This window comes from Symphodus melops, assembly GCF_947650265.1.
Source record: "Symphodus melops genome assembly, chromosome: 17".
Classification (NCBI taxonomy): Eukaryota; Metazoa; Chordata; class Actinopteri; order Labriformes; family Labridae; genus Symphodus; species Symphodus melops.
In genome coordinates, this window is record NC_136707.1 from 12626507 (window position 1) to 12646210 (window position 19704).

Below are 19704 nucleotides of genomic sequence, written 5' to 3' on the forward strand. Positions count from 1 at the left end.
CATGACTCAGAGAGAGGTTGAAGATGGTGGTAAACACTTTAGCTAACAGGTCGGCACAGGACTTCAGTACTCTTCCAGAAATACCATCTGGCCCGGCAGCCTTCATGGTGTCCTCACGTCGTGCTCTGACACAGTGAGCGGGTGCGAGTGTGCCACCATGATAGCTTACGATATTATTTGTAAGAGCCATTTCATCTAGTTATTGGTTACTTTTGTTTGAGTTTTGTCTTGTTTGGGTGGTAAACAACAGGGGGCAGTGGGCACTTTGCAAAACACATAGGCTGATAAGAACCATTTAAATGTTCCTGGTGTGTCACTGTTCGGGTTGCACACAGATTTTTTTCAATCAGGTAATAGTAACATGTCAATAAATGAATGCGGCAGGAGATCTTTGTTCACACGATCCAAATTAAATATAGAAGTGATTACTGACTGAACATTGAATTTATTGCTTGCGTACAATCTCACTGTAACGGTGGATCAGTAGCTGTTAAGTCTGGTTCATTTATAATTTTTTCTTAATTTGTTTTTTATACAAATAACCACAATATTAATGTTAAAATGTTTTTGATGACTTTAAACTAGCATTTGACTAGCATTGCAGTACACTTACCCATCTGTTGATATAATCAAGCAACTCTTTCTCCACAGTGCTGTAACCTTCCCCTGGATTCCCATTGGGTGCTTACAACAACAAAGAGAAAAAAAGTCACTGGAATCTGAAGTCAGAATAAAACCATACAGTGGCTATACCACAATTAATTGGTGAATAGTTTCATGATAATACTGGTAGTATCTCAACAATTCCTGATCATTTTTCCCTACAGAGCTGTTTTGGGCAAGTAGGAGCCAGTCCCCCCAGTCTACATTTTTGAATACAATATGGGCAAAAGGATAGCTTATTTGCCTCTGAAGGCTTTCAGATACATCTATTGGTATTCAAGGAAGGGCTTCATCTAGCAGGAACACACAACCACACAAACCACACTTTAATTCTTATCACAATTACAGCATTAAAGAGCAGTGAGATAACTCGTAAATATGAGATCGAGTCTTAAGTTAGAATGAGATAGCACTTTCCACATATCACCTAAGGTCACAGTTACTACCCTGATGGAAAACTAAAGGTGTTAGACATTTTCATTGCATTACATTTCTTATAGATGCAGGGGACAACTGTGCATTTGCTGTATGTGAACACAACACAACACCATAACACCTCACAGAAACCACCGGGAATGGAAGAGGTACACGGTTTATTGTATCTGGAATAATTGGACAGCTGGGGAGTATTAAAAGGAGAATTTTTCAATGTGTCAACAGAGGCAGTCTTTTTGAACAGATCCGTTTATATGCATTGTCCTACTATCATGAGATCATAGCTATATTTTGGTCATTTGATAACAACTAAGCATGTCACAGCCACACATGATGCCCTTAAGATTCAGTTAAAAGCTCCAAACACTAGTTAGTAAACCTGTGTGTTAATATAATGTAGAAATACACAAACTCTTCATTTAGTTTGAAAACAATTATTTCAGGGCTGACATCAAAATAAGTTCCTTATAGGGATCATGAATATCCAGAAGTGCACTAACGTTTCACTATTACTGTGTTTTTTTAAATAAAAAGTTCAAAAAGCTCCAGCAAAACTTGTCATATGAATATCAACTTTATTATCAAATTTGACTGCATTTTGGTTTGTGGCCTTCATCAGAGTCATCAGCCACAAGCTGAAATGCATCGTGGTTAATAAAGCTGATCTTTATACTACAAGTGTTGGCGGAGCTTTTTGACCTCTTCAAGCCTTTTGCTGGTAGTTGGTGAAGTTTTGCCCAAAAATCCCACAATTTTTCCATGGAAAAAAAAACATCTATCAATGACAGGTTCTCGAAATTGCGATCCTTACTTGAGTTGACTTCCTGGAAAAACTTGAATAGAACCACAGAAGAGCTTAGTTCATCCTCCATCTATTGGACACAAAAAAAATCAAATACATGCACAACTATAATCATCCCTGTACAATAAGATGAAGTAGAAAACAAGGCAAAACAAATGCTCAAAAACAATTTAAACTAGCCCATTTACTGTAAGTTGCATAACAGACTCAGGGATACAGAGTAATTAAATAAGGCTGACATAAAAGGGAGCCTTAACAAGAAGGAAAGTGGAAACGTTACATGTAACCATATGCACTATATGTCCTGTCACTGTATGTCCTGTTGTCCCACATGTATCTCCCTGTGTTCACCCTCTGTTGGCGCGGTGCCCTTAAAAGTGGATACTGGTGAAAAAGAATTTCCCCTCGGGGACAATAAAATAAAAAGTCTAGAGTCTAAAAGTCTAAAGTATAAAAGTCTAGTTGCGCGGCAAGGGAGAACAATGCCCAACTTTAAATCAACCACGTTCATGGAGAACATTTTTAAATTAAAACCGCAAGCGGTGATGAAGGGACCGAAGCACCCCACGCATGTCGGCGCGTGTCGCGACCGCGAGAGTGTGACCGCGGGACTGCAGCCGCGACACGAGGCCAAGCAGCAGACCTTACAGTCATCGAAGGTTAAAAAATTGGAGTGTGCCGAGACATCAAAGTTTGATGGTACGCCGTGGCCACGCCCTTTGACAAAAAAACGTGCAGAGCACAACGAGAGATCTTCAACATGTCCAGAACACACTGACACTGAGTTTACGATGATTGGATAAACGCTTTTGGAGGAGTTCGTTCAAATAGCTAACCTGTGAAAAAGGAATTTCAGCCATTTTTCTTGCATTCAAAAAAATATGGCGGACTTCCTGTTTGGTTATGACTATGGGTGTAAGAGGATTTTATGTAGCTCCTGACATGCCAAATGAGTATAAAAAAGTTCATGCATGTAGGCCAAAAAAACCTCAATGGGGAGGCCTTTTTGAAAATTTCAAAAGGGCGCCACTGAGTCATGTAGCCACGCCCACTTATTATACCAACATGTGTAGTTTTATTTTTCCACTGGGATCATGTGTATGATGTTTGGTGCATGTATGACTATATTAAGGCCCGTAACAAACTACTTCCTTTTTGTGACGAACAACGTGTCCGTATGACCACGCCCTTTGAGGAAATAACGTGCAGAGCACAACGAGAGATCTTCAACATGTCCAGAACACACTGACATTCTCATTGTGTCAATCGGATAATTGCTTTTGGAGGAGTTCGTTCAAATAGCTAACCTGTGAAACGCGAATTTTCGCCATTGAAAAAAAATATGGCGGACTTCCTGTTTGGTTTTCACTATGGGTGTAAGAGGATTTTTTGTAGGCCCTGACATTATGAATGTACAAAAAAATTGTCATGCATGTAAAAGAAAAAAACCTCTATGGGGAGGCCTTTCAGAAAGGTAAAATAGGGGTGCGCCGAGACATCAATGTTTGATGGTACGCCATCGCCGCGCCCTTAAACGAAATAACGTGCGGAGCACAACGAGAGATCTTCAACATGTCTAGAATACACTGACACTGAGTTTACGATGATCGGATAAACGCTGTTGTAGGAGTTCGTTTAAATAGCTAATTTGTGAAAGAGGAATTTAAGCAGTTTTTATTGCATTCAAAAAATTATGGCGGACTTCCTGTTTGGTTATGACTATGGGTGTAAAAGGATTTTATGTAGCTACTGACATGCCCAATGAGCATAAAAAAAATTGTGTATGTAGGACAAAAAAACCTCAATGGGGAGGCCTTTTTGAAAATCTCAAGGGGGCGCCACTGAGTCATTTAGCCACGCCCACTTTTTGTGCCAACATGTCTAGTTTCATTTTTCCACTGGGATCATGTGTGTGATGTTTGATGAATGTATGACTATATAAAGACCCCTAACAAACTACTTCCTGTTTGTGACGAACAACGCGTCCGTATGACCACGCCCTTTGAGGAGATAACGTGCGGAGCACAACGAGAGATCTTCAACATGTCAAGAACAAGCAGATACTTAATTTGCGTCCATCGAAAAAACACTTTTGGAGGAGTTCGTTCAAATAGCTAACCTGTAAAACGCGAATTTTCGCCCTTGAAAGAAATATGGCGGACTTCCTGTTTGGTTTTGACTATGGGCGTAAGAGGATTTTATGTGAGATCTCGCATGCTTAATGTGCATAAAAATTGTTGTGCACGTACGATGAAAAAACCTCAATGGGGAGGCCCTTTTGAAAATTTGAAGGTGGCGCCACTGAGTCATTTAGCGAATTTTTTTAACGAAATGACGAGAATATCAAATTTTTCGCCAGACCCGATGACATTGGAGATTTTGATGAGTTTTCATTAACGTTCAAGCCGTCAAAAGTGGCGTCAAACTGACGGACCGAAAAAGAAAAGAAAATTAAAACCGCAAGCGGTGATGAAGGGACCGAAGCACCCCACGCATGTCGGCGCGTGTCGCGACCGCGAGAGTGCGACCGCGGGAGTGCAGCCGCGACACGTGGCCAAGCAGCAGGCCTTACAGTCATCGAAGGTTAAAAAATTGGAGTTTGCAGAGACATCAAAGTTTGATGGTACGCCGTGGCCACGCCCTTTGACGAAATAACGTGCGGAGCACAACGAGAGATCTTCAACATGTCCAGAACACACTGACACTGAGTTCACGATGATCGGATAAACGCTGTTGTAGGAGTTCGTTCAAATATCTATCCTGTGAACCGCGAATTTCAGCCATTCAAAAAAAAAAAGGCGGACTTCCCGTTGGGTTTTGACCATGGGTGTAAGAGGATTTTATGTAGCACCTGACATGCCCAATGAGCATAAAAAATCCCATGCATGTAGGACAAAGAAACTTCTATGGGGAGGCCATTTTTAAGATTTCATGGGGGCGCCACTGAGTCATTTAGCCACGCCCACTTATTAAAACAACATGAGAAGTTTAATTTTTCTGATGGGATCATGTATGTTATGTTTGATGACTCTACGCCTATATTAAGTACTATAACAAACTACTTCCTGTTTGTGACGAACAACGCGTCCGTATGACCACGCCCTTTAACGAAATAACGTGCGGAGCACAACGAGAGATCTTCAACATGTCAAGATCACACAAACACTGACTTTTTGTCAATCGGATAAACGCTTTTATAGGAGTTCGTTCAAATGGGTAACCTTTAAAACGAGAATTTTCACCATTAAAAAAAAATATGGCGGACTTCCTGTTTAGTTTTGACTATGTGTGCAAGAGGATTTATTGTAGTTCCTGACACTATTAACATAAAAAAAAATTGTCATGCATGTCAGAGAAAAAGACCTCTATGGAGAGGCCTTTCAGAAAGGAAAAATATGGGTGCGTCGAGACATCAATGTTTGATGGTACGCCATCGCCACGCCCTTAAACGAAATAACGTGCGGAGCACAACGAGAGATCTTCAACATGTCAAGAATACACTGACACTGAGTTTACGATGATCGGATAAACGCTGTTGGAGGAGTTCGTTCAAATAGCTAACCTGTGAAAAAGGAATTTCGGCCATTTTTGTTGCATTCAAAAAATTATGGCGGACTTCCTGTTTGGTTATGACTATGGGTGTAAAAGGATTTTATGTAGCTACTGACATGCCCAATGAGCATAAAAAAAATTGTGTATGTAGGACAAAAAAACCTCAATGGGGAGGCCTTTTTGAAAATCTCAAGGGGGCGCCACTGAGTCATTTAGCCACGCCCACTTTTTGTGCCAACATGTCTAGTTTCATTTTTCCACTGGGATCATGTGTGTGATGTTTGATGAATGTATGACTATATTAAGGCCTGTAACAAACTACTTCCTGTTTGTGACGAACAACGCGTCCGTATGACCACGCCCTTTGAGGAAATAACGTGCAGAGCACAACGAGAGATCTTCAACATGTCGAGAACACACTGACATTCTCATTGTGTCAATCGGATAATTGCTTTTGGAGGAGTTCGTTCAAATAGCTAACCTGTGAAACGCGAATTTTCGCCATTGAAAAAAAATATGGCGGACTTCCGGTTTGGTTTTGACTATGGGTGTAAGAGGATTTTATGTGAGATCTCGCATGCCTAATGTGCCTAAAAATTTTCATGCACGTACGATGAAAAAACCTCAATGGGGAGGCCCTTTTGAAAATTTGAAGGGGCCGCCACTGAGTCATTTTGCGAATTTTTTTTACGAAATGGCAAAAATATAAAATTTTTCACCAGACCCGATGACGTTGGAGATTTTGATGAGTTTTCATTCACGTTCAGGCAGTGAAAAAGGGCGTCAAAGAGACAGACCGGAGAAAAAAAAAAAAAAAAATCATTTGAAGAACAATAGGGTCCTTTGCACTGGTCAGTGCTTCGGTCCCTAATTAAAACCGCAAGCGGTGATGAAGGGACCGAAGCACCCCGCGCATGTCGGCACGTTCCGCGACCGCGAGAGTGCGACCGCGGGAGTGCAGCCGCGACACGTGGCCAAGCAGCAGGCCTTACAGTCATCGAAGGTTCAAAAATTGGAGTGTGCCGAGACATCAAAGTTTGATGGTACGCCGTGGCCACGCCCTTTGACGAAATAAAGTGCAGAGCACAACGAGAGATCTACAACATGTCTAGAACACACTAAGATTGAGTTTACGATGATCGGATAAACGCTTTTGGAGGAGTTCGTTCAAATAGCTAACCTGTGAAACGTGAATTTGAACCATTCAAAAAAAAATATGGCGGACTTCTTGTTTGGTTATGACCATGGCTGTAAGAGGATTTTATGTAGCTCCTGACATGCCCAATGAGTATAAAAAATTTCATACATGTAGGACAAAGAAACCCCTATGGGGAGGCCATTTTTAAAATTTCATGGGGGCGCCACTGAGTCATTTAGCCACGCCCACATATTATAACAACATGACCAGTTAAATTTTTCCACTGGGATCATGTGTGTTATGTTTGATGACTCTACGCCTATATTAAACACTGTAACAAAGTACTTCCTGTTTGTGACGAACATCAAGTCCGTATGACCACGCCCTTTGAGGAAATAACGTGCGGAACACAACGAGAGATCTTCAACATGTCAAGATCACACAGTCACTGACTTTTTGTCAATCAGATAAACGCTTTTATAGGAGTTCGTTCAAATAGGTAACCTTTAAAACGAGAATTTTCGCCATTAAAAAAAAATATGGCGGATTTCCTGTTTAGTTTTGACTATGGGTGTAAGAGGATTTATTGTAGGTCCTGACATTATGAATGTAGAAAAAAATTGTCATGCATGTAAAAGAAAAAAACCTCTATGGGGAGGCCTTTCAGAAAGGTAAAATAGGGGTGCGCCGAGACACCAATGTTTGATGGTACGCCATGGCCACGCCCTTAAACGAAATAACGTGCGGAGCACAACGAGAGATCTTCAACATGTCTAGAATACACTGACACTGAGTTTACGATGATCGGATAAACGCTGTTGTAGGAGTTCGTTCAAATAGCTAACCTGTGAAACGTGAATTTCGGCCATTTTTGTTGCATTCAAAAAAATATGGCGGACTTCCTGTTTGGTTATGACTATAGGTGTAAGAGGATTTTATGTAGGTCCTGACATGCCAAATGAGTATAAAAAAGTTCATGCATGTAGGCCAAAAAAACCTCAATGGGGAGGCCTTTTTGAAAATTTCAAGGGGGCGCCACTGAGTCATGTAGCCACGCCCACTTATTATACCAACATGTGTAGTTTTATTTTTCCACTGGGATCATGTGTATGATGTTTGGTGAATGTATGACTATATTAAGGCCCGTAACAAACTACTTCCTTTTTGTGACGAACAACGTGTCCGTATGACCACGCCCTTTGAGGAAATAACGTGCAGAGCACAACGAGAGATCTTCAACATGTCGAGAACACACTGACATTCTCATTGTGTCAATCGGATAATTGCTTTTGGAGGAGTTCGTTCAAATAGCTAACCTGTGAAACGCGAATTTTCGCCATTGAAAAAAAACTATGGCGGACTTCCTGTTTTGTTTTGACTATGGGCGTAAGAGGATTTTATGTGAGATCTCGCATGCTTAATGTGCATAAAAATTGTCGTGCACGTACGATGAAAAAACCTCAATGGGGAGGCCCTTTTGAAAATTTGAAGGGGGCGCCACCGAGTCATTTTGCGAATTTTTTTTACGAAATGACGAGAATATCAAATTTTTCGCCAGACCCGATGATGTTGGAGATTTTGATGAGTTTTCATTCACGTTCAAGCCGTCAAAAGTGGCTCCAAAGAGACGGACCGGAGAAAAAAAAATGAAATACAAGAGGGTCCTTCGCACTGGTCAGTGCTTCGGTCCCTAAATAATCATTAGGGTTATAATAGGGTCCTTCGCACTGGTCAGTACTTCGGTCCCTAAAAATAATCGTAAGGAAAACAATAGGGTCCTTCGCACTGGTCAGTGCTTCGGTCCCTAATAATCATTAGGGTTACAATAGGGTCCTTCGCACTGGTCAGTGCTTCGGTCCCTAATAATCATTCGAAGAACAATAGGGTCTTTTGCACTGGTCAGTGCTTCGGTCCCTAATAATCATATGAAAAACAAGAGGGTCCTTCGCACTGGTCAGTGCTTTGCCCCTAAATAATCATTTGAAAAACAATAGGGTCCTTCGCACTGGTCAGTGCTTCGGTCCCTAATTACAACCGCAAGCGGTGATGAAGGGACCGAAGCACCCCGCGCATGTCGGCGCGTGTCGCGACTGCGAGAGTGCGACCGCGGGAGTGCAGCCGCGACACGAGGCCAAGTAGCAGGCCTTACAGTCATCGAAGGTTAAAAAACTTGGAGTGCGCCGAGACATCAAAGTTTGATGGTACGCCGTGGCCACGCCCCTTGACGAAATAACATGCGGAGCACAACGAGAGATCTTCAACATGTCTAGAACACACTAAGATTGAGTTTGCGATGATCGGATAAACGCTTTTGGAGGAGTTCGTTCAGATAGCTAACCTGTAAACCGCGAATTTCAGCCATTCAAAAAAAATATGGCGGACTTCCTGTTGGGTTTTGACCATGGGTGTAAGAGGATTTTATGTAGCTCCTGAGATGCCCAATGAGCGTAAAAAATCCCATGCATGTCGGACAAAGAAACCTCTGTGGGGAGGCCATTTTTAAGATTTCATGGGGGCGCCACTGAGTCATTTAGCCACGCCCACTTATTAAAACAACATGACAAGTTTAATTTTTCTGCTGGGATCATGCGTGTGATCTTTGATGAATGTATGACTATATTAAGTACTATAACAAACTACTTCCTCTTTGTGACGAACAACGCGTACGTACGACCACGCCCTTTAACGAAATAACGTGCAGAGCACAACGAGAGATCTTCAACATGTCAAAATCACACAGACACTGACTTTTTATCAATCGGATAAATGCTTTTATAGGAGTTCATTCAAATAGGTAACCTTTAAAACGCGAATTTTCACCATTAAAAAAAAATATGGCGGACTTCCTGTTTAGTTTTGACTATGTGTACAAGAGGATTTATTGTAGTTCCTGACACTATTAACATACAAAAAAATTGTCATGCATGTCAGAGAAAAAAACCTCTATGGGCAGGCCTTTCAGAAAGGAAAAATAGGGGTGTGCGAATACATCAATGTTTGATGGTATGCCATGGCCACGCCCTCAAACAAAATAACGTGCGGAGCACAACGACAGATCTTCAAAATGTCTAGAATACACTGACACTGAGTTTACGATGATCGGATAAACGCTGTTGGAGGAGTTCGTTCAAATAGCTAACCTGTGAAAAAGGAATTTCGGCCATTTTGTTGCATTCAAAAAAATATGGCGGACTTCCTGTTTGGTTATGACGATGGGTGTAAGAGGATTTTATGTAGCTGCTGACATGCTTAAGAAGCATAAAAAAATTCATGGACGTAGGACAAAAAGCCCCTATGGGGAGGCCTTTTTGAAAGTTTCAAGGTGGCGCCACTGGGTCATTTAGCCACGCCCACTTTTTATGCCAACATGTCTAGTTTGATTTTTCCACTGGGAACAAGTGTGTGATGTTTGATGAATGTATAACTACAATAAGTCCCGTAACAAACTACTTCCTGTTTGTGACGAACAACGCGTCCGTATGACCACGCCTTTTGAGGAAATAACGTGCAGAGCACAACGAGAGATCTTCAACATGTCGAGAACACACTGACATTCTCATTGTGTCAATCGGATAATTGCTTTTGGAGGAGTTCATTCAAATAGCTAACCTGTGAAACGCGAGTTTTCGCCATTGAAAAAAAATATGGCGGACTTCCTGTTTGGTTTTGAGTATGGGTGTAAGAGGATTTTATGTGAGATCTTGCATGCTTAATGTGCATAAAAAATGTCGTGCACGTACGACACTGGTCAGTGCTTCGGTCCCTAATAAAAATAAAAATAATCATTTGAAAAACAATAGGGTCCTTCGCACTGGTCAGTGCTTCGGTCCTTAAAAAATGTTGAGGAATGTTTCTTATCTGATTAGATCCGGGAGGGGTTCTGCTGGAGTCCGAATACCCCTCTCCTCACTCCTCACCATATGTTCCTGCACAACTCAACTTTACGACCTCCTCCCTCTCTGCATTTCGACAGGACACTCCGTCTGAACCCTCCCCACTTTAAATTCTTAAAGGCCATCGCACCTTGTGGAATATTAAAAAAAAAAAACATCTTCAAAGACCTCGATACGTTTTCTTCACCTTAGGATAAATCTTCCTGACATTAACATAAACACCTTTGCCACGGACCCCTGATTTACAAGACAACTGTAATCAGCCAGGAATGTCCTGACCTCTGCGTGACTCAACCATAAAATGGAGACCAGATGCCTCCATGTTCAGATATATATTAACTAACGTGTATTTTTAATTTTCAGGTGAATAATCTTTCTAAGAACGTTGAAACTAACGTTTTCATCCAAACAAGACTCAAATCGGACCATTTATCGCGAAGTTATGAGAAATCACTCTGTCATTTACCATCTCACTGTCTTGGCTCAAAGATTTACATGGAGCGCTACTGCCATCTAGTGGTTCTTTTAAATCAATGTTTAATCCGTTAGACCGGACATCACTTTTATGTTTAATAAATCCATTCATGGTTTGATGTTATGTTCCTTTTCAATTAAATGTCAGTATATGTTATTTCATTGTTGACTTAAACTATCAATGAAAAGTTGACAAACTCAACATATGTTAAAATCAATAATAATTTGTGTTTAGTTTCATTTTCAAAGGTTATAAATGTGCATTTTACTCTTATATAAAATAGGAGTAAAAACTTGGCTATGGTGCAGTGTTTTACGTTTAATTTAGATTTTTTTTTTTAGAACTTTAGAGAGTTCATGTTTCCGGCCCCGCCTGAAGACACGCGTCATCAAAAGGGGGGCGTGTATCATCCTCAGTACTCTCTTAAAGCCCAGTGCGTGCCCTCTGCTCGTAGGCTGGTCCCCATTTTTTTTCTCTTGTAATTTTTGTAACTCGGATACTTTTTCTTGTTTTACTCCGTTTTGGACTTTGTCTTCAAGAGACTTTGACTCCAGCGAGTTTTATACTTTTCTAACTTTGATTTTTATCCGATTCATATTTTTTTTGTTCAAGGACGTGATTGCTTATTGTTTGAACTCAATATTTACAAGCCTAAGAGACATTGATTAAAGCTCGTGAACGCGCAGTTTTAATTAAATCGTTTTTATCAATTTTGGACAATTTTTGGATTTTTCTTTTCAACAAGTGACTTTGCAACGATTCGTTACCTGAAACAACTGAACCGGCCAATTCAGTTAGCAAAAGTGGACGATTGTTTATCATCAACTTTTTGGACAATTCATCTGAGTTCCGCAAGAAGAAGTGAACGAGCTGACACATTCCTGAGTGAGCCGCTACCCCGACTCCGACCTGTTTCACTAAGGTGATGGGCTGTAGAAATTGGAGACGGACTTTCAAGACCCATTCTCCTGACTTCAGTACCATCTTGGCGGATTCGTTGGTTCAGCGACAATAGTAAGACACTTAACAGCTTGGTTGTCAACTCAGAACTGCGTGTCATGGCTGTTTACTGTTAAAACTCCACCTAGCTCATCTCAGCTTAACTCAGTCTTCAACTCCCTTCTTTTTATCTTTTTGCCGTTCGGTGTTTTTGTCCGAATCTAATCAATAATTTTGTTAGACAGACGTTAAACACCGTACCATACTCAATTAGTTAGGATAGTATCTGTCATTCCTGGTTTTTCTTCATATATCTGATGCATGGTTTTTTTTATCGTTCCGTTATTCTGTTTTTTGTTCATTTTTATTCATTAAAATATCACGCATAAAATTCAGTGTGTTCGTATTGATTCTTAGTGGTCGAACGTTTTGGGTAACTCATAACTTAGATTTGAGATTGATTCAAAATAATAAATCCATAAATATGTTGATTTTCATAATTAATATTTTTTATTAATTCCCATAATTAATACAATTGTTCCTGGTAAGCCAGGTGGTGCCCCTTTTTCTTACGAGGTGTGTTAATCAATTTAGCACGTAATATTTCCACAACAAAAAGGAGAAAAAGAATCATTCGAAAAACAATAGGGTCCTTCGCACTGGTCAGTGCTTCGGTCCCTAATAATCATTCGAAAAACAGTAGGGTCCTTTGCACTGGTCAGTGCTTCGGTCCCTAAAAATACCCCTATGATTTCCAAATGATTTTTTAAAAAGCCTGAGGGGGAACTTTGAATGTCAAAAATCAAAAATGCTTTGCTAATCCAAACATTTCTGCTCAAAATTGAAATAAAAAATAAAGAAATACACTTACCAATGTTTTGATTGAAGCCAGAGTTTTAAGCTTTTGTAGAAGATGCTGGCTCTATAAGGCAGAGAAATAAAGTTGTAAAATCCCTCATAATACCTTGCAAAGACAATAATTGTCAGTTTTCACATTTAAGGTACTTTTTTGATAGGTAGGAAATCTGCATATTTTTCTCCTTCTGAAAGAGTCAATCAAGATCCATCTATAAAGTGTTTTAAGTTCCGAGGCAACTTTCCTATCGAAACAAAACTTTCAGTGGAGGTTTCTCTTACTTTGTCCAGTAAATAAACAGTTCAACCGAGTGGAGAACTTCTGCTGTGAAGGCTATACTTACAGGATTTCTGTATTTGCAGTGGTTTTCTGAATATGTGTGCAGTGTTTGTTTCTTTTGCAGTGTGTTTCAGCTGTTATTATTATTTATTTATTGTTTTATTTCGAACATGTGAAGACAACAAAATAATAAAATCAACAAAATATAAGAAAAAAAGTAACATGTCCGATAACGAGTAGTAAGAAGTATAAACTTATTTATTACTACCCCTTTCTCCATTCACAATCTTATCACATACAGTATAGTTGTTATTTCCATGATAACATAATAAAGTGTAGGCAGTTCTGAGATTTTTTTTTATTTTTTTTACAGTAGATCTTTTTTATCTGTTATTTTGAGCTTCCTTCTTCCTCTCTGTACTTTCTAAAAATCACTTGTTTGTACCTGTGTTTGAACTGAGTCAGGCTCGTACATTGCTTCAGCTCCACACTTATGGTGTTCCACAGTCTTACCTCCAGGATTGAAATACAAAGACTTTTGATGGTGGTACGCATAATGACAGTTTTAAAATCTAGAATTTTTGAGAATTGTGGCAGTAGAGAGATAGGTCTATAATTTGTGTAGTTGTGTTTATCCCCCATTTTGTACGGAATGACTTTTGCCGTTTTCATTTTCACTTTCAGTCCTGGCAATAAAGTATTTCCTAGATATAGTTGATGAGCCCTATTTAGCATTTAACTCTGGATAAATCTCATTGTAGGGACAAGACTTCTAAGCTTGTCACAGAATGTCAAACCTTATCTGTACAATAACAGTAACAACTGTAATAGGAATTACAGTAAGTGGTTAATGGACAGCTCACCAGTTCAGTCGCATATCTGATCTTTTGGACAATTCCGTTGTGGCCAAGATGCTGCAGGGAGAGCCAGATGGGCAGTGCTCGAAGCTTTACCACTGGCTGGCTGGAGGTCAAACCTGCTGCCAGAGACTGAGACACAAAACCATATACCAAGGTAGATGGGGCATCTCTTCTTACTCTTGCTGAACAAATGTAAACCAAAATAAATCAGGTGTGGGCAAAGTAATCTTGCACTGGTCACATCATTGCATGCCAAATTATTTGCAGGTGGAATAATTTAGAGCTAGTCTGTTCTGTGCAGTAAGGAAATCCTGGTCAATCAAACAATCATTATTTATATAGCACCAATTCATGACAAGTGTAATCTCAAGGCACTTTACAAAAGAGCATTTAGGATAATAAGCTGGAACTATTTCTCATTTGTATTCCTTTCGTTCCTGTTGTCCACACTTCCTTGCCACTGAGGTGGAGGTCGGAGCTGGCTGTTTTTGAATGAGGACGGTGCTGTATTTCAACTCCGTGGATAGACCAGACATCCCAGCAGAGCTTCGAAGGAAGAGACGGGGATGCAGGGCCGGGGTTAAGTGCCGGGAAAAGAAAAGACGGTACAAATCATGCTTGCCGTCTTTAATTATGGGGAATGTACGATCTCTCCCTAATAAGATGGAAGAGCTGACGGCAGTCACCCGGCATCAGAGGGAATACCGCGAGTGCAACATCATGATGTTCACGGAGACATGGCTGAATGAACTCACTCCGGACACGCTTGTAACTTTGGATGGCTTTCACCTAGCCAGAGCGGAAAGGAGCCTGAGGGACAGTGGTAAGAAGAAAGGCGGGGGAATGGCGATGTGTTTGTGAATGAGAGATTGTGTAACCCTGGGCACATCACCGTTAAAGAACAGCGCTGCACTAAGGATGTGGAGCTGCTGGCTTCAAGCATGTGGCCATACTACCTGCCGAGGGAGTTTTCTCACGTTATTGCAGTGAATGTTCCCCCCCCCCCCCCCCCCGGCTGACGCTGCTGCAGCCTGTGAACTCATCCACAGCGTGGTGTCTCAGCAACAGACATTGCACCCCCGGTCTCTTAGGCCCCGTTTACACGGAGACGCTGTGACAGAAACGCATCAAAACGACTCCACTCCGGATTGGAAGCACAGACCTTCTACACAGCAGTCTTGCCTGAGTGAAAACGATGTAGTTCTCATTTTACTGTCACAGCATGACGTAATTCTAATCTCAGGAGACTTTAATCATGCTTTCCTGTCTGCCAGTCTCCCTACCTTCATTCAGTATGTTGAGTGCCACACCAGGGAAAACAAAACTTTGGACTTACTGTATGCAAACATCAAGGATGCATACAAATCATCACCCTACCCCCTACTGGGGTGCTCTGACCACAACCTGGTGAGACTGCAGCTCATTTACATACCTATGGTGAAAAAACAACTAATCCACTGCATCACAGACTACATAAACTTCTGTGTTGAGAACACTGTAGCCTACCCACCAAAAAAGTATGGTGTTTCTCAAACAAACCCTGGGTGAAAACCCTGCTGCATGAGAAGAAGAGGGTTTTTAGGTCTGGAGACAGAGTGGAGCTGAGGAGGGTGCAAAAGGAGCTGAAGAAAAAAATCAAGGAGGGGAAAGCCAGCTACAGGGCAAAGATGGAGGAGAAATTGCAGCAGAACCAGTCCTTTCCAGTGTGGAAAAGCCTGAATAACATCTCCTCCTTGTTCTGCAGAGCACGTGGGCGTCCAGTGTCTGCCGGGCCTGCCTCTTTGATAGCTGGTTTAATAGAAGTGTATTGTTGTTGGTGCGTCTTTCTTGTAACGGAAAATTTCCTACTTTACATATAGACTACAACTCAATGCTATATTCTTATCGTTTTACTTAAGCTGGGGTAAATAATGTTGGTATTTCTGAGACAGAAAGCTCACAGCACAATGTGCTTTCTCCCAGGATGATAAAGTCGTGACGTAATCATAACCTTGCCCGCTTGACAGTTGATAATGCATAAAGTCAGCAGTATGAAGTGTTTTAAAATGTCAGTAATTGTAACAACGTTACCGAATCTGGAAAGTAACAGATTTGTTACTAGTTACAGCAAGTTGCAATGGCGTTACATTAACACATTAAGCAGAAGTTCTCAGAGCGTAGCAAGCAGTAGCCTCACTGGACGGCTGGAGTCCTGAAACCAAGGAGTTCTTGCGATAATTACAGTGATATGATATAGGCCTCCTGTACGTGATATAACACTGTATAATCCTTTATAATCACAACAAACAAATTAGGTCATTGTTCCTAACCTTCAAAACTGTTTTATTTGTTGCATTCCTCCCAATGGCTGGTCTTTGTGGTAATGTGCTCTGGAATCCATCACTAATAGAAGCCTTGCATATCTGCTGCTGAGGGCTGTGGATTGCCGGAGCTGGGATGGAGCCTTAAAGGCAGGAAGGTAGGACCAGCCTCTACTGCTGTAGCAGTTTGTTCGGTCTACTTACTTACTAACTTACTGACTTACTGACTGACTGACTGACTGACTGACTGACTGACTGACTGTCTGTCTGTCTGTCTGTCTGTCAGTCTCTGTCTGCGTTTAGCTTGCTCTAGAGGCCACTTGTGAATGAAATAACATGAAGTACCAGTGCTGGGTCTTCCTGTCTGTAAAGGGTGACAGCTGTTTTAGAAGGCAGTCCCAGCCATTGACATGGTGTAAGTGTCACACTGTCACTTTTGTTAGTTGCCTGGAAGAGAGAGAACAATAAGCACATTTATAATGTACAAGTCACAAGATCAATGTAACAGGAGATGGTATTTTCTGGGTCAATGGCTACTAATCATTGCTTTTCACAAAATATGAAAAGCTGCAACTCATCATTTTGCAGCTCTGAAAAAACATTTTATTTAAGGGCGCCTTTCAAAAAAACCCAAGAACACCTTACCAGCAGGGTTTAAAAAACAATAAAACATTAACATAAAAAAACACTAAAAAGGAGATAATTGACAGTTTTACATGACAAGATTAAAAACAGGAGTGTTGCATTGAAATGGATGGATCAGAGTGAGTAGGCTAAATTTTATTTCCCCAAAAACGGTAATTGAATTCCCCCTTATTGTGTGGTCTGTAACACAAGTTGACTAAATCAGGTCATTCCACAGAGAGTTAATATTCAAACAACTGTTTGACAAGTTCTTAAAATATCACAAATATCAGTGTTGGGACTATAGTTAAACAGATATGACAATTTTTATGCTGATGTGCCAAAAGAATGTGTGGTTTCACAAGTGGTTTCAAGTATCAGGACCCTGAAAAGATACTGCTCTTTGTGGCAGAGGAAATGGCTTTAAGGGTTCCCCTTTTATCATTTTTACGCAGGCAGATGGCTGCTTTTCTGATACCTTTCAGAAAAACGATTTTAACCATACTCCAATTTAAAATCGATTTTCGATTTTAATATGGTATATTAATAACTTTATTCTCGTAAATTTATGACTTAATCCTTGTAGGTTTACGACTTAGATCTTGTAGATTTACAACTTTGATCTTGTAGGCTATATTTATGACTTGGAGTGTATTTACCCTGAGATGCCTGGTCCATTTGAAACGCACTTTGGTGCGCTTGTGGTGGTCTAGTGTGGATGCTCAAACAAACTTCTGTGTGGACTAAAGAACTGAACTCTCGTCTGCTTATAAACGAGGGGTTCGGTTCACTTTTAAGTGCACCAGAGTTCGATTCACCGATGTCAATAGATTTGCAGAGCATTGCAAACATAAGCAACACCAGCCCTCATTACAGGTTAACATGCTCATGTCTGTGTTGAGTGTGGTTACACATCACTCAGGTCGATATGCCAGTTTAACCTGACTGCACAGCGCTAAAACAAAAACAAAACAGAATTTGTAAGCAAAGTTTTGGCTTGAGAAGAGACGCAGGTGAGAGTATTTTCCGTAGACAATTTATATTTTATCAAATGTAAGCATATAAGTCACTCATACAATAATAACACAGGGTTATAACACAACCAGGGTTGATACATTTTCTTTAAAAGCAAACAATGTTTACTTTATTTAAACAATGTGTATTTTATTAATCTACCAACCGTTAACAAATAGATAATTTAACAGCCAGGACATACTCTTATCTACAGTATGCCATGAGTACTACTGCTTTTATGTATCTGGAGACACTTTCGGATTCATGTGATTCATAAATAAAATTGTTTTTCGTTTTTTTTGTTTGGGTGAATAATAAAAAGGCTGTGCCTTTGGAAAACTCATTTGAAATACCTGTATATTAGACGCTACGAGGTCTATGATAATGTTTAGTTTTGTGATACTATTGCATGTACGGCTGTGGCTCAGTTGGTAGAGTCGTCGCCCCTCAATTGGAAGGTTGAGGGTTCGATCCCCAGCTCCTACGAGCAACATGTCCGATGTGTCCTTGGACAAGACACTTAACCCCAAATTGCTCCCCCTGCTGCGTCTGGGGTGTATGAATGTGCGTGAATGGCTAGATACTGGATGGGCCAAATATCCAGCCCATCAGTGTGAATGGGTGTGAATGGGTAGGTGTGATGGGTAGGTGTAAAAGCGCTTTGAGTAGTCGGAAGACTAGAAAAGCGCTATACAAGCTCAAGTCCATTTACCATTTACCATTTACCATAGCCTGATACATTAAGTCATATCAGGTTAGATGATATTCAGGTTGTGGTACACAACATTAGACAGGCTTTGCTGTGCAGTGCAATGTGAAAGCAAACTTAACAAACAAAATTAAAAATGCATCACTGTTGCAACTTCACCCCTGAATCGCATCAAGTTTCCCAACTCTAATATCAAAGATTCAAAACATTTTATATATATTTTCTCTTAACGTGGCCCTTTATACTCTGTTGTAGTAGACAAGCACATTGTATTCACAAAAAAGAAAAGAAAATTAAAACACATGAGCTCACAATTATGAGATATATTGTTGACTAAATAAACCTTACAGAGAGGATTTTTTTATTCCAAAGACTACTAGACAAGTGAGCAGAGGAGCTGTGCGGTGTGTCAAATTGCTCCTGATTAAAAGGAGGTGATGCAGTTGTTTTTTTTGCCAACTCCAAACAAAAACAAAATGCCTCGTTTGCAATGAGTGTGTTGCAGTAATTAAAGAATATAATGTTCAGATGTATCACTTTGAAAAAACGCAACCAAATTATCCAGACTCACTTTTTCAGAGGGATCTCATGAGAGGGAACCAAAGAACAGAATACTGTCTGCAGCTTAAGAATAGAGACAAAGCCCTGGTGCAGTCCCGTACAGCCCAACAGAGCAACAACAGCTACCCTCCCCGAGTGTTATTCACTGATTTCAAGGAGTTAGAGAATGCATGCTTGTTATGGAATATTCTGACTGAACTCTCAACATCAACACTAAGGGCCCCTTTTTTCCTGGCTCTCCCACTCAAGGACCAAAATTTAGTTAATTGTTCGTGTTGGGTTTATATGATATCACTACAATGCCATCTATAAATCAGTATAAGAGTTTGTTTGAGTATGGTGTAGTGCGATACGTTTCAAATAAATAGTAGTTCTTTGTTCAACAAGTAAAACTCGGGTGCAAACGCGGTCTACTCAACTTAAAAGCTGGGCCTGAAGATGCGCTCGCTGTCTTGTATCTTGCCTCTTGTACTCTCATATCTTTTGTACCTCTCGTTACTTTTCTTCACCGCTCGTCAAGACGGAAACTTTTCCCCAACTTCCAGTACGCTAATTTCCAACTTTAAATTTTGCATCTCTTCTACCTTTTTAAGTTTGTGCTTCT

The 19704-nt window shown here is 40.5% G+C and overlaps 1 protein-coding gene across 8 annotated transcripts in view; it reads right to left on the reverse strand.

Moving 5' to 3' along the window:
* The window catches only part of pdxdc1 (pyridoxal-dependent decarboxylase domain containing 1), a 78704-nt gene that overhangs the window by 44717 nt on the left and 14283 nt on the right, over positions 1-19704 (reverse strand). For all 8 annotated transcript variants that reach the window (XM_079366828.1, XM_079366827.1, XM_079366825.1 and 5 more), the window contains 5 exons: positions 16538-16639; positions 13896-14021; positions 12769-12819; positions 1910-1970; positions 614-684 (listed from right to left, as the gene is read on the reverse strand). In XM_079366828.1, coding sequence (XP_079222954.1) covers positions 614-684; positions 1910-1970; positions 12769-12819; positions 13896-14021; positions 16538-16639 — 411 coding nt within the window. The remainder of the gene's footprint in view (positions 1-613; positions 685-1909; positions 1971-12768; positions 12820-13895; positions 14022-16537; positions 16640-19704) is intronic.